This window comes from Pundamilia nyererei, unplaced genomic scaffold, assembly GCF_000239375.1.
Source record: "Pundamilia nyererei isolate P.nyererei 1_Seehausen unplaced genomic scaffold, PunNye1.0 scaffold00030, whole genome shotgun sequence".
Classification (NCBI taxonomy): domain Eukaryota; kingdom Metazoa; phylum Chordata; class Actinopteri; order Cichliformes; family Cichlidae; genus Pundamilia; species Pundamilia nyererei.
This window is the reverse complement of record NW_005187431.1, coordinates 869,129-884,932: the sequence shown is the minus strand read 5'-3', so window position 1 is coordinate 884,932 and position 15,804 is coordinate 869,129. Positions and strand designations below refer to the sequence as shown.

At 40.4% G+C, this 15,804-nt stretch overlaps 1 protein-coding gene across 1 annotated transcript in view; it reads left to right on the top strand.

Moving 5' to 3' along the window:
* The window catches only part of kcnh8 (potassium voltage-gated channel, subfamily H (eag-related), member 8), a 53,958-nt gene extending 38,154 nt beyond the window's left edge, over positions 1–15,804 (top strand). The window contains exons 10-16 of the mRNA XM_005728913.1: positions 207–456; positions 5,944–6,158; positions 7,376–7,414; positions 8,194–8,498; positions 10,372–10,484; positions 10,668–10,747; positions 15,214–15,804. Of these exons, the coding sequence (XP_005728970.1) occupies positions 207–456; positions 5,944–6,158; positions 7,376–7,414; positions 8,194–8,498; positions 10,372–10,484; positions 10,668–10,747; positions 15,214–15,804 (1,593 nt within the window). The remainder of the gene's footprint in view (positions 1–206; positions 457–5,943; positions 6,159–7,375; positions 7,415–8,193; positions 8,499–10,371; positions 10,485–10,667; positions 10,748–15,213) is intronic.

Genomic DNA, 15,804 nt, shown 5'->3' with positions numbered 1-15,804 from the left:
CCAAATTCTCACCTTATATTGTCTGTGTTGCAGCCACAGGTGTTGCATTGGTTGGTAATGGTGTATAAAGGTAATTATTACTATATAATGATAGTAATAATAATATCTTTTAACTTTAGGTACATGTGGGTTTTTTTTCCTTACAATTACAAGTGTCATGCTGCTCACATCCTTCTCTGATTTCTATTTTCCCCCCGTCTCTACAGCTGCTGAAGGACTTCCCAGATGAGCTGCGATCTGACATCACCATGCACCTTAACAAGGAGATCCTGGAGCTGACGCTGTTTGCCTCTGCCAGTCGCGGCTGCCTGCGCTCCCTGTCACTGCACATCAAGACCTCTTTCTGTGCTCCAGGAGAGTACCTCCTTCGACAGGGTGACGCTCTCCAGGCCATCTTCTTTGTCTGCTCAGGATCCATGGAAGTGCTGAAAGATGGCATGGTGCTGGCCATTCTGGGTATGATAAAAGGGAGAAGGAAGGGGCTCGGGGGTGGGAAGACAGAAGGAAAACAGATCTTTTCTAATTTTAACAAGGAAACAGCAAGCTTAATAACGAAGCTCTGCGTGGCTCTTTGTGTAAAAGCCCATCCTGAAAATAGGCTAATTGTTTTGAATTTGAAGGATTACATTGTCCTAGAGGCTATTGTGCATTATTGAATTGAATTGAATTATTATTAAGCTCTTGTTAAAAAGTCAACTCACTGGCCTCAGCAGAGATTCCTCTGAAGTTATCATCACTCTGATGCTGCAGATTTGTCGACTGCATATCCATGATGTGAATCTTCCAACACATTGCAAAAGGTGCTCTATTGGATTGAGATCTAGTGGTTGTGTAGTCCATTTAAGTACACTGAACTTATTGTCATGTTCAAGAAATCAGTTTGTGATGATTTGAGCTTTGTGGCATGGTGTGTTATCCTGCTGGAAGCATCCATCAGATAATGGTGCAGGGTCATAGGTCAGCAACAATATTCAGGCTGTGGTTAAGCTCAGTTAGGCAACAATGCTCATTTGGTTGTAACAATTTACACAAACCAGGTGGGATGGATCCATGCATATTTAAAAATTCATTCGAATTTTGCAGCAGAAATTGAGAATCGTCAGACCAGGCAACATTGTAGCCTAAGTATCCTGTTCTTGTGCCACCTGGTGTGGTCTTCTGCAGCAGTAGCACATCTGTTGTACATTCTTCTGCAGCCTTCCAATCAGCTAGAAGCATGTCTTGGGGGTTCCTTTTTGTCTGTATTAGATTGTGCAGTGAAGATGAGACAACAAGCCTTGGATCTGAGTCACGGGTCGCCTTGACCATGTCTACAGGCCTATATTGATGGAGCTGGATGGATGAAGCTGCCGTGTGATTGGCTGATTAGATATTTGAGTTAAAGAGCGGTTGAAAATGTACCAAATGCAGTGACCAGTGAGTGTAAATGCCATTTTTGAGCAATCTCCTTTTGCAGTAGGCAAAGAAGGACTTGTCAATTTGTGCACATAATATGAAGGAGCTGCATTCTTCTTTAAGCTGGGCTGCATGTTTTAGTGATGTCTTGAAGCCCATAGAGGATGAGCGGAGCTGACTGGCAGGTGATGAAAGAGACATTCAACCTTTGCCGATTGTTTTATATCATATACCAGTGATCCATTCGATCCATAATTGTCCAATTCCATCCAGGCTAAACTATTGCAATCCAGTTATGTCCAGCTGAGCATTCATCATATCTTTTCCACAGAAGTGTAATTCAGTCTTCTGTCAGCTTTAATCTGTGCTGTCCAGTTGAGTCTAGCACATTTAATCAGTCCAATTCACAGAGTTAGGTCATTTTAGTTTCTTCTAGTCTTGATCGTTTTAATGCTGCTCATCCCAGTTCCTCGTTGCTTGCTGAAGTAGGTCTCTATGTGACACCCCAGGCCAAATTCATTTGCTTTTTCACTTTCAGTTTTAAATCGATATTTGATTTGCTAAAGCAGCAGCTAATTACAGCATCTGAAGCCAGAACTGACTCCTGTGTTTTCTACAACAGAAACAGAAAAATACAAAAAACAGTCTATTTCAGTAGGTGGATCCCCCCGATTCAGCAATTCCAAAGGAAGCCGCGTGCTAAAATAGAAACGGGCTTCTCATTAACGGTTCCACAACATGCTCAAAAGCTGCGAGTCAGCTTGAACCGAGAAAAAATATCGCTGTCTTTGTTCATGAAATTACAATAATTATTTAAAAAGGACTGTTTTGTTTATACAGCAGAAGTCTTGGTGAAATACAAATGAAAGAAAAAGTAAATGAAAAAGGTTAAAATAAAGCATAAAGGAAAATAAAGCTTGATAAAGATAAAAGCCATCACAGCCAGTAGTGTCTCCTGAGAAGAACAAATTAGATAAAACAGAGAAACGTGTGCTGCAGACGTTTCATATTTATGAAGTTGCATTTCACTTTAGCAAAGTCTCTTTGTCCTTATTATTCATTTTTATTATGCATTTGCCTGATTAAAAACATCTCACGTATTGCAAGTATCAAATGGTCATCTTAAACTGGCAGATCCCAATCAAAAGGCTCTGTGCAACATGTCAAACTGCGAGGGCCTCTCTATAGAATCGGTAGTCTTAATAAGAGTTTGTTAGACATTTTTTGTTTTTGTTTGGGGGGTTTTTGTTACTTGAGAATAGATCATATTTATTTAGTTTCTTAAGAAATGGTTGTTCTTGTGCGACCTTAAACATGCAACACTGAACAAACCATATTAAGCTTGTAATCCATGTATAATAGATTTGTTACTATGAAGAAGCAGTTAAGTACATTTTTGAGGGAAAGCACTTAGTTAATGAGCTTGCAGTTGTAAAACACAGCCATGCAGAATAAATCATTATGCTTTCCAATGACTTATAAAGCGATAGTAAGCAACTAATATTCATGTTAATAAGCAGCTAAGACCTGGGAACTTAAATATAAAGTGCAAATCTGCTCTCTCTCCACCCACATGTCTTGTCTGTATCTTCATTGCCACTATTAATACCAAAGCTGAATAACAGGTTAGAATGATAGAAAGATAAAAGAACAAAAGAGTCACAAAATCTGCTCCTAAAACGACTTTAACACATTAAACATGGTTATAAAGGTAATCATTCAACTTCTTCAGTGCTCAATACTTAATACTCAATACGTAATGGACTATTTTTTTAAGTAAGATTTTTAAAAAAACTCCAGTATGTTCAGCTTAGAGATGAAGAATTTTCTGAAAGTTCATAAAATGATGCCCATCTTTGTGTGCAGAACAAATCGAGATGTAGACTCACTCGAGCTGTATCTGCAAGCATGCACATCTGCTGTGCGATGCAACCTCTTGCCCTAAGTGACCATACTGGCTTTTGCTTTCTGACCTTCATGACACAGGAATACACTCTATCTGTCACAAGTGCGTGTGACAGAGAATAGAAGACAGCCAGATGGTTCAAGAAACTCCATCTGTCATGGTTTTTTCCTCTTTTGGCATTGTTATCTTTGTGTGTGTATCTAGTTGTTTGTAGAAACAACACCTGCATGCCTTTTCTCCTGTTAAAAAAGAGGGGAAAAAAGGTTTCTGTGTTTTCCTGTTTGTGTGTATCGAGTAGGCGGAATTGTTTTCTGCTGTTTTCTGCTGAATGGCATGTGTTTGTGTGCGTGTGTGTGTGGGTGGGTGCATATGTGTATGTAGGCTTGACAGGCGGAGAGCGTTGTCTCTGTGCTTGTGTGCTGAAGGTCAGGCTAACTTCGAGTGTCTGAAGAAAAAAAAAAGGTTCTCTCTCTCTCTCAGCATGTGTCTCTCGTCTCTCTCTATCATCCCCTTCCTTGCCACACAGCGAGTCCATAGCCACAGCTCAGTACCACATAACAGACAGAAGACCAAAAACAGGAAGAGTGAGAGGATGAGGAGAAACTTTGGGAAGATGGAGAGAACGTGTGCTGAAAGAGGGAGGGCAAAAAAGGAAGCAGAAGAGTGTAAAACAAGAGGAATCAAATGAGATGAAGTAAATGAAAACGGATGGGGCTTAAGATGAGAGAAAGTGATGAGAAAAGAAAAAAGGAAAGAGAAGAAGAAGAAGTGATGAGAGTAAAAGTGAGCCAAGCTGAGGTCCAGATTGGTGAGTGAAGGGAGAAAGGAAGGAACATACGGAAGAAGGAATCAAAAGTTAACAAAACAGAAAGATAAGCAGAAAGAAAAATGAAAAGAAAAGGAAAAATGAATAAAAAGAAAGAAAACACAAAATGGAGAAGACAGAGAAACTCAGAAAGAAGTAAAACATGGCAGATAAAAAGGTTAGAAGGCAAACAGGAGATGGAGGCAGAGGGGAAGCATCTAGTGAGCTGAAAAGGAAGAGGAGAATTTAAAAAAGGAAGATGGGGATGACAGGAATGAAAGAAACCTAGAAAGAGACAGATACAAAAAAGATAAGAAAGACAGCAAAGAAGAAAGAAAGAAGTAAATAGGAAGACAAAAAAGCAAATTAAAAACCAGAATGATGCAACAAAAGCTAAAATGTTAAGAATAAAATGGAAGTTTGGGAAACACAAAGTAGCAGACGAATAGCGGACAGGAAACACAAAGCAGGAAACAAGAAGTGAAACAAAGAAGCAAGAAAAGAAAAAGAGGAAATGGAGGAGAAGGAAGATGATGGAAAAGAAAGAAAAGTCAGTGACAAAGGGTTTTGATATAGCTGAACCAGTTGGATCTCTAAAAACAGAGGGAGCGAATGAAAGAGGAGAGGAATAATAACCGGGGTGAGAAGGAGTGGGTTGAGAAAGCGACAGAGAAGGAGAACATGAACAGTCATGACTGCCACTCCATCAGCTGTGGTGTAATTTAGCCGCGTTCACACCACGAAATGACCATAATGAATAATTTATCTCTGCTTAAGGGATATTAACTCTAAAGGGGCACTTATCTTCATCCTGTATGGAGAGGAACAGCTGTCACAGCCACTTCACCCAAACTGTAAAACTGACTAAAAGCAGTGGAAGTGATTTATAAATAATAATTATAGACCAAAACAACGCTGCAATATTCTGTTTATTCTCTCTCTCATTAAGCTTGTTTCCTATTTGGTATTACTTGGTCATTAGTGTTTAGCTTTTTAAACAGTATTACTTGAAGCTTTCCCGTTAATAGAGTGCTCAGTTTTTGGTCTTGCAGATGCATTTGCAGTTGCCTCTTTATGCTCTTCATACTTTAACATCTAAGAAGTCAGTGGCAAACGTTAATTAGCAAAAGACGTTTGGGTAATAAACAAATAAAGAATTTCAGGCTGCCTTTCTTTTTTCGATAGAGGTGGAGTTTGGTGGTATGTGGCTCTGTCATGGTATAGCAGCCTCAAGGCTCCAGGTACACAGTTGAACAGGTGGAAATTACAACACACATGACATCGATTAAGTCAGACACCACGTGAGAAGGAGAAGCTGAGGTGGAGGTGGGTTCCAAAGAAGCTTGCAGAGGCAGCAGCAATTATATGTAGTCCAAGGTTCCTTAGTAGTGCACCCTTAATAAAATTTACTATGAGGATTTGTAAAAGTGTGTTAGCTGAGCTATCACCTTTGGGGGCTTGCAGTGAGATCAGCTGTTTTCAGCTTTACCAAGCTGAGTGTGTCTTCCTTCCCTGCCTTAACCAACACTGTGCTCAGTACTTAGTGTAATAATAGAAGACATACAGTCTATAATAGTGACAAAGTTACTAATTAGAATTCAGAAGAAGTTATATTCTGAGTCTTGAATAAATGAATAATCCTCTTAATGTCTAAGCATTACTCTGTTCCAGGACCTCTCCACCCTCCAAGCTTATAAACTTTTCAGTTATCGCTGATGTGTCCCGATGCGTCTGCAGAAAAGATTACTGAGTCTGTGCCTCTAACACCCTTTACCACAGTGTACATTATGCTGTCACCTCTTTTTCTGACCATCTCACTCTCTCTCTGCCTGAGCAGGTAAAGGTGACCTGATCGGAGCAAACCTGTCCTTGGATAACCGGGTAATAAAAACCAATGCAGATGTGAAAGCCCTGACCTACTGTGACCTGCAGTGTATCAACCTGAAAGGACTCTATGAGGTGTTGGACCTCTATCCTGAGTACTCTCACCACTTCGTCCAGGACATCCAGCAGGACCTCACGTACAACCTGAGAGAGGGACACGAGGCACACGTGAGTCCATCCAAGTATTGGTGTATTGATTCCACATATAATTGGCTAACTTATAAAGCGAGGGAAATTAGTACAAACAGTTTGTAATCTTCGTGGTAGTTTCATTTTAAACGGGAGAGTTACATCATTTACAGTTACATCATCAACAATAGCTCTCAGTCTGGAGCTTCTTAAAGCTTATCTCATGAGATTATTTTACATTGTGGAAAGCATATCCAAGCAAAATAAATGAGGAAAGTTACAAATTCAGCACGGGATCAAATCATGTTTTCCTTGGAAGGAGATTTAAACTGATTTTTAACTATACATCCCCCATGGACCGTTTTTTGATTGTGATACCAAAAGAAGGAACTATGAAAAGAAAGAAAGATGTGAGAAGACATGCGTTAGGTGCTAATTTTGCTAAAGCAATAGCAATGAAATAATAAACTAAATAAGCAAAATAGATTTGGGGATCCCAAAGCCAAACACCAAATCAAATCTTTCATTTGTTTTAATTATCTCCATACACCCTTAATAGATCCTGATTTTTTAATATTTTTTAATTAATGATGCCTGGGTATTACCCACAGCAGTGCAAGAGAAGCAATTAATGTGCTCTCGCCAATTTCTCGGTGAAATGAATCACGATACTGTACTAATGTGTGAGAATGACTGATGAGTTTAGAGACGGCAAAGCAAGAAGGGTCTGGAAACTTTAAAATTACAGAGAGAGAGAGCTAGCTGAGCCGACTTGGAGAAGCTGAACTGCTGTAATTACAGTCAGGTGTTTTTGTCTCGCCTGCCCAAACGCCGCTGGCCCACTTACACGCGCACACACATCATTAACACACACACACCCGCACTCACTCGGACTGCATGCCGCAGGGCTTTTAGGTGAGGCTAATGTGCAGAGGGGCAGCCCAAATCTCAGGGCTCAATAGACTTTAAATGAAGACAGGAGATGGAGGGGTGTTTTGCGGCTGAAATGTTGAGATTGCTTTTTTTTTTTTGGTCTCACTATCCTGCATTTACCACTACAGTACTACTATATCAAGGTCATTAGGGTATTTGTCATTATCATCTATTCTATTCTTATACTGGCTTTAGAAAATAATTTACTGTATAACCTTGTGAACTGACTCACCTGTAAATTAAAAGCAAGAAAAGAAAGATGGCAGCTTAATTGCTCTTATCTGCAGTTCATTTACTGTGTTTCCTCTTTGGCTTTCTTCCAGGTTAAGGCCAGACTGTCCACAACAGCTCTAGAGATGCAGGTACCCAAATTCTCACTCTCACAAGCAGAAGCTAAACAGCTTTTAGACAGGTGCCATTAATTTAAAAGACTTGTCCGATCAGTTCATGTTGTTTGTTAACAGCCATCACCGAATTTTTCATCAGCTCTCACTAAGAAATTTGATGCTTCTGCACTCTGAAAACTTTGTTGGGTGACTCAGCGGAAGGCTTCAGTCACCGATAATGGGCACAATCATTGTTTGAGACTTGATGAAGGACGAAATAGATCACTTCTGCACAAAATTAGTTGCAGTCATTAGATCATGGCGGCACCAGAATAGAAGGCGATAAGATGCTCTATATACTGTCAAGCTGTTCCAATATTTTACAGAAGAGTCTATCTCTCTCGATGAGACATTAATCTCACGCTGGTGGTACTTTTGTCAGAGGAAGATGGTTCAGTAGGCGACTGTGGTCTTTACTTCTGCTATTATCAGGCTGAGACCTCATCTTGTAGCTGAAGGCTCATTGTAGACCACTAATGATAGACGCAGCTCTCTGTGTTCAATGAGACAGGTGTCAGGTGTTGCATTTACTGTTCTGCAGGACACATCTGCAACCTAAACTGTTGATCTGACCTTTTATCCAACTGAGTGGGCGACTCATTGCACTTACAAGTCATTAGTACATTTTGTTTACTTAAAAAATAATAAAGAACCATTTTATTAACTTTGCAGAGAAAAAAAGTGAAATGGCCATGATGAGCCACAGATGACCAAAGTGATTTTAGATTTTAATTTAATTTTGCTTTTTTTTTCAGTCAGAGGTGAAGAGGAACGGGCGAGTGGTTCAGGGCTATCCACCTATCACAGAGGCACAGGAGGAACATGAGGAAGATGCAGAGCTGGAGGAGCTGGAGGAGCAAGAGGAGCAAGAGGAGCAAGAGGCCGTGACCGTATCTTTGTTATCACAGCAGAAACGAGCAGTGAACCTCAGGGGGGCTGGTGAGAAGTCTCCAATGTGCGGACCCAGCCAGAAGAGCGTGGCACAAAACTCTAGCAGGTCTCGGAGGAAGATCCAGGAAATTACTCTCAACACTTTAGATCCTTCCAATCTCAGCCCCAGGTGAGTTTGTTCTCCACTGATTGGTCTTACTTCCTGTCTAGGCCTGTTTCCCTGTGAATCCAAGCTATGCCTATTTTTATATTTCTTTGGAAGAGTGCATATGCCGCAAACTAGAAATGAGTCAAAAGTGTCATCAGTGACAAACAGTATGTGTATTTACTAAACCCTGTGACAGACTAATGGAAGTCTAATCCTCTTAATTTCTATTATGTGATCTATCAGTGAGGGTATACAGAAAAGGCTTCACACCCTGAAACGTGCAGTTTTTACAGAAACTGCAAAATGGAAGAAATATATCTCGGACTCCAACGACCTCAGTCAGCATATTAAATGTTACATTTCATGACAGCACAATCAGAAAACGACTAAATAAGTATGGCTTGTTTGGAAAGACAGCACAAAGAAAGCCTCTTCTTTCTAAAGAGAACATGGCAGCACAGGTTAGGTTTGCAGAGTTGCATCTGAGCAAACCACAAGGCTTCTGGAACAATGTCCTTTTGACAGACGAGACCAAAGTGAAGCTATTTGGCTATACAGCAACATGTTTGGTAAAATCCAAAAACAGCATATGAGCAGAATCACAGGTCATTTGGTTGTTTTGCAACCACATGACCTGGATGCCTTGCAGTCACTGAGCTGACCATGAACACCTTTGTAAACCAAAGTATTCTAGAGTCAAATATGAGGCTATTTGTCCAGCAGCTAAAGCTACAACAGACCCCTACGATCCTCTAAGATCATGTGGCAGGAACGTAAAGGAGCTGTGCATATATGACACCTCTATGAACTGAAGCAACATTGTAAAGCAGAGTGGGACAAAATTCCTCCACAATGCTATGAGTTATTGATAAAGTCATACAGAAAACCTTCACTGCAAGTTACTGCTGCTAAAAGTGGTTCTGTAAGCTATTGAATCATGGGAGGCATTTCGTTTTTCACAGCACTGAATAGAGTCGTGTTAAAACTTTCTCTAATGACACACACATGAATGAATCATTATGGAAAGGAGGAACCAACTGCATTAATTAATTCCTGATGAGAGACCTCCATGCACTTTCACTCATGTACATGGAAAGCAGAAGTCAGGGAACAGCAGCAAGACCCCAGAACGAACAGAGCAGACATCAGAAGACGTGGTATTAGTTAAGTCAGACATTATATATAAAGAAAGACTGAGGTGAAGGTGGGTTGCAAAGTGGCTTGCATCTTCACGGCAACTGTGGACAGGCTGGAGAAGCTTAAGTAGGAATCACATGACTCATTTGCCAGTTAAATGTGTGGAAGTGAAGCAGATGAACGTGGGTTCATATCACATTCACCCTTTGTCCAACACACACTATTGTATGACATGTGTTGGACAAAGGGTTAAATAGAGGGTTTAAAATGTATTATAAGAGACATTTCTGTATTTTTAAAGATGTAACCCCATTTCCAGTCTTTATGCTCATCATGGTTTAGACTGGATCATTTTAATTTAGCCAACATAATAAACTTAATGGGATGAATATTTGTCAGTGACATAGAGTATAAACCAAACAAGCTGGTTATTCTTATATAACTTATATAACTATCTTATATAGAAATAAAAATAACTGGCTAAATACACAAAATCTGTTGTAATATATATAGAATTCAGCTACATATTTTTTAAATTGCCGTTTATATTCACAGATATGTTTCACATTGAATTAAATACTGTGTTGATGTTAAAACTATGAATTTCAAATATATGGAAAATTTCGGTTTGTTTTTAAACACATAATCTTATATTTCTGGCCTAAAATATTTTAGGGAATAGCACCATAATGCAATAACCAAAATGTGTACATTGTGTAGTGTTATTGCACAATAATATAATAATATCTCTCTGCAGGATAGTGGATGGTACTGAAGACAGTCAGGGGACAGAGAGCTCCCTGGCCTTCTCCTTCTCTAACCAAGGCCATCCTGTCAGTGAACCAACCAGTGCCTCAGCACCAACCGCAGGTATTCTCTTCATGTAGCGCAACTCACAGACATGAACCTATGTCATTTACTGTCCCATCCCAGATGCAAAAACACTTTGTAGACAGAGTGCTTAATGGCTGTATAATGGCTGTAGTGCAATCAGCTGTGGGGTCTATATTGGTCCTTGATTGAAGGGAATTATACATTTCTTATTTGTTACAGATATGCTGCGCATAAGCACAGCCGAATTGGCAGCTAAAGCGGAGGAGACCAGAGGACAACTGCGACACCTCGATCAACAGGTGGGATCTTGCGTGCGTTTATAGGGACCTCGTCTCCTTTTGGATTACAAAAAGCAAGTTCACACAATATTAAATGATTCGATTTTAAGTTAAAAAATTAGTTTATGGTAAGAGCAAGAATTAAGAGGAGTTTGTTATCTTAGATTAAGTTTAATGCTCTCATAGAAACATGACTGTGGTGAGACAGAGAGTGATAGAGATAGAGAGACAGGGCTCAAGTAAGCACAAACCATATGGCTGTATCAGCATGTCAGCCACAAGACATGAAAGGACTGAGGGAAGTAATGAAGCAAAAACGACAAACAAATAAGCATTTTAAACCCTATTAGTTCGTTTCGTTTACTTAATCTTTCTCTATTTGTATTTTTTCACATTAACATACAGTTGAAATGCTGTAGATTTTAGTCATATTTTTATTTTTAATTCTCGTGGTGCTCTGTCAAACTTAAAATGTCCACACATACACGCAAACAGACTGCCGTGCTGTTTCCTATGGTTTTGATTGGCGGGCGGCTAAATTGACATTAGACCCCTTGGCAGGTGAGGAGGAGTGTTCGCCTCCTCCTGTTAAGCCTTGGTGTGTATCATATGGGATGACTGAGGTAGAGAGAAAAGAGAAAGAGATAACCTGTAAAAAAATAGACAAATAAATGAGATCCTCTGGACTTTTTTTTTTTTTTTTTGCTGTTGTTGCTAGTAGAAACATGATGTGTGTAAAGCATGAGTAATGAAAGAAATCTATAAAAGAGAGGAAAGACAATGGCACAGCCTTTTCACAGTTATGCACACTGGCTCTGTGCCTCCTCTGTCTCTGTGGGTGACCGGTGGTTAACAGGAAGGACCTCAGCATGGTCTTGTAGGCTGTTAATCCACACTTGGATCCATTCAAAGCGATCACCATAGGAGATGAAAAGGGCCGTTTGATTTGAACCCTATCAGCTCCCCATGCAAACGTACACTAGTCCAACAAAAGCACGACAAAGGAGACAAAAAAATCATTTATAGGCAAAAAGAAATTACATTTATTTTAAGCTATGCTAGCACTGGCTGATTTATTCAGCATTAGTGAGATACCCAATTTTGTCATTTTTAATCAAAATCAGAAGAGGTTCCTGTTGAGATGATAATCCAAGGGGGTAATTTTCACTTCTTGTTTCTGCCTTTATTCAAAGGAGTCACTACCACTGAATAACAAAGCTCGAACTTTATTTTTTCAAAATTCAGTAAGGCCATCTGAGCCAAAGGCTTACAAGGTTAACATCATTCAGACCTATACCACATTCTCACCATGTTAACTCCAGATTTTTCTTCATGCTGCTATAAGACATACTTCTTGCTCTTTGGCCTCTTACACTTGCCCTGCGACTTGGCGCCATGACAGGACCGTTTATTTATCCAGTGGGAGAAATTCAAATTCAAATGAGGCCTAACATGGTGACCTCTGTACTACGCCAAGGAAATCATCATGTGCATAGGAGAGCAGGAGCAATGGGAGCATTACCTGAACAGCTTGAGTAATTAGATGCATAATTACTAAAAGAGGCTGCTAGAAAGACATGAAACAACACAATAGGCATGCCTGCTCATCAGTAGCGACCCACTTTTGAACACAATGAACAATAAGAAACAAAGAAAAAGTCAGGTACTTGAAACTAAGGCATGAATACAGCAGAAGTTTTAAACAGATGATAGAATTAAATCAGTCTGTCATATAAGAGAAATTTAAATAATCCTGTCTTAAATTAAACTAAAATGAGTACATATCAATCATATGTATGTCATGCAATAAGCTAAACAGTAAGCAAAGGGAAGCACTGTGAATTTATTCACTGCATGATCTCCCAGGCGGCATAGCGAGCAATCAGGATTTTAGTATTCATGCAATTTCCTGCTGTTGTTTAATATGTTGGATTACTATATTTATGCACTGCAGCACTACAGCTCAACACTTTTAAAACACTCATGGATAAGTAAACATCAGCTTTGTTTGGTCTAACTATGCTCTTACTGACTTTGAGGGTACCTGTCGCTGCATCGCTGCTTTTTCTCTAACCCGTCTATCTCTGACGTGGGCGTACTAGAATCACGTTGACAGCGTGTCAGATTGGACTGGACCGCCACTCTTGGCTTTTCTATTTTTATCAGAGTCAGAGTTTAGACCCGGCCACATGTGAGAGGGAGAGATTGAAAAAGGGGGGTTGTTTTTCTATGGTAAAAGCAAAAGTAGGATTTTGGTCAGGATTTTGTGATGCTGATCAAAGTTTAACAACCTCAATGCTGTAAGATGCTAAAAATCCTGCCTAAAAACGACTGAGCCGGACAATCACTTTGGACAACATTCGCCTAGGCGGCAACATAACAATGTGAGCTGAGAGAGGAAATGGAAGTTCCCAGCCTGATTAGGTCTGTCGTGATCACAATATACTTGAGTGCTCATCCTCATCACCTCTTGACATATTCATGCAGCGACCAGAGCAATTCCCACCTGGAGTTGTGTGTCCCGCTGGGGGCTGATGTGCATCCAGTTGCGCTGGCGTGCATGATTGGCCTGATGAATGGTCATGAGTGCTTTGACTGGCAGAAACAGATGGCACATTGGCAGCGCTTCATGGTCGTGCCTTCTGTGGACACGCCACGTGCAGAGAGCTACTAATCAGCAACCCCCCTCATCAGTGTAATGACCAATTATAGCAGCTTGAAGTTACATGCAAAACGGCAGGCACGAAATAGATATTTGACCTGGAAGGGCTGACCTGAAAAAAACAAATTCATAATCTGTGGCTTTTTGTTGATTAGCAGTGTCTCCTCACAAGTTTGTGTCATATATTCAGAAAAATCAATTTGATGGTAATGACTGGAATGTGAGCGTTATAGTCAAATTTGTTAAGCAAAATATAGCAAATGCAGTCTTGTAGATTGTAGCTATAAACCTCCAGAACTGCAAAATGAAGCCCACGTTCAAGTTCTTAAAACTGCAGTTCCTCCAGTGGCCACTTGAGGCTGGATCTGAATCAGTCCCCATAAACTGAAATGGCCAACCTTACTGGTTTGCAGTCTAGTAAAAGTTTTGGGGTTATGTGTCTAATTTCTTCCTTCATTATAATTCTACATGGATTTGTTGAACTGGGCCTCCACATGGTTCTGGTGCTGTTTGTGCTTTTGGAGCATATTAATGGAATAATTTGGCTTGCTTTGTTGTATGTGAAGGTTCTCAGTGATCCAAGTCATCATAGTCTAAGGAGTTTAGAAAGAAAAGCATCTTTCCACGCTCCTTAGACTACGCCGTACACTTTGGGAGGAACACCTTTCAATTGCTGAGGGAGTATGAAAGTAATCAAGGAAATTAGCGGATTATAGGAACCATCTCCGCTTGGTTTATTGCCCCGCCTGTAGAGGAAGTTAGTTCTTCGGTTTTCCCTAAACTATCTTCATATTATAAAAAAAAAGAAGTGCAATTTCAACAGAATGTCTCAGTCTTTCTTCGTGATATATGTGTAAAATTACAGAAAAGGTTCTGGTAGCTCAGCGCCCAGACAGACATAACATTTTTGTTGATTGATGAAAATGTTCTTTTTTCTATTTAAAATAGAATTTCTATAATAGACAGTGGAAAAATAGTAATTTTCATGTCATTATCTGTCACTTAACTACTTTGGTGGAGTGTGAATAGCTGCTCCAAAAACTTATGTCCTCCTTCATATTTTCCAAAGCTGACCCAGGCCTTAAATTTGACACTCATCCTCTAGACAATAAAGCCAGTATTGCTGTTAGATGGACAACATTAGTGGCATATTTTTTTTATAACACAGCCAAAAAGCATTGTCTAAAGTCAGCCGTAACAATTTTCAGCCATGTTCTGATTTCGTGGGGCAGAGAGTGTGATCTGTATTCAGCAGCCTGAGGAATTTTGGTACCCTGGTGGGAGGTGTGCAGTTTGTTTGGTATGCAGTACTTTTTCACAGCTCACTGTGGATCCTCGTTATTGCACTACTTTCCTGCAAAGTCTAACAAAACGATCCACTGACAAAAACAACTTAAATGGTTGTCTAATTGTAGTCGGCGCACTAACCGCTGGGACAAACAAACCAAGCCAACCTTTTTTTTCCCTTTTTTTTTTTTTTACATTTGAATGCCTTTAGTGTGAACCAGTAGCAGCAGTAGGACTGTTAAAAATGAACATACAGTGGGAAGGGTGGGATAAAGATGCACTTTATTGTGTACATTTTCTATAAATATGCATATGAATCTAGGACGGTAGCTGCAGATTCCAGTAAAAGCTACCACACAGGGACTTAAAATAAATTACAAGCTTGCTTCCGCAAAAACAAAAACAAAAAAAACATTGTAACCCATATGACACCAACACAATATTTTTTTTATTTTCAATACTTGTGGAGTGCTTTGGATGATGTATACCAGCCATAGTTACAGGCAGATTGTCTCTTGATTCTTGTTTGTTTCTGCAGGTGAGCACCCTTCGGAGAGAAGTGGCCGACCTGGGGCAGGTCATGAAGAGAATGGCTCAACTCATGGAGACCCTCATGACGTCAGTGCCACAACCTGCAGTAGTCTGCCCCACACATTACTCCCCAGCACGCCACACATACCTACACCATTCCCCCTCCCGTCAGACTTTCCCTTCACTATTCCCCTCTCAGACTGCCACAGTGTGGACAGAAACACCCATGTCGTTACCTTCCTCCCCCCTCATCATGTCCCAGCAGCATAGCACATTGTGCCACTCCCTCATACACAAAACCCAAGACCTCCTTTTGGGGGACATAGGTATTCCCAGCTCAACTCCATCTCCAACTGCCAGCTCATTGGCCCTTCAAGTGCAGCCATCCTCTGTGATCTCAGAGCCACACATGCCTTTGTCGCACCTCAGCTCTCCAGAGTTTCCCCACTGCAGAGGCAGGGTTTCTAGCTCCATTAGGCCAGGTGCACACAGTCCACCTCCGCAGGACGGAGGACATGAGGGTCTTATTCAGAGCTCTGGTGGTTCTCCTCAAACTGGACTCGGGGATGTCAACCACAACCCAACCAAGGATTTGTAG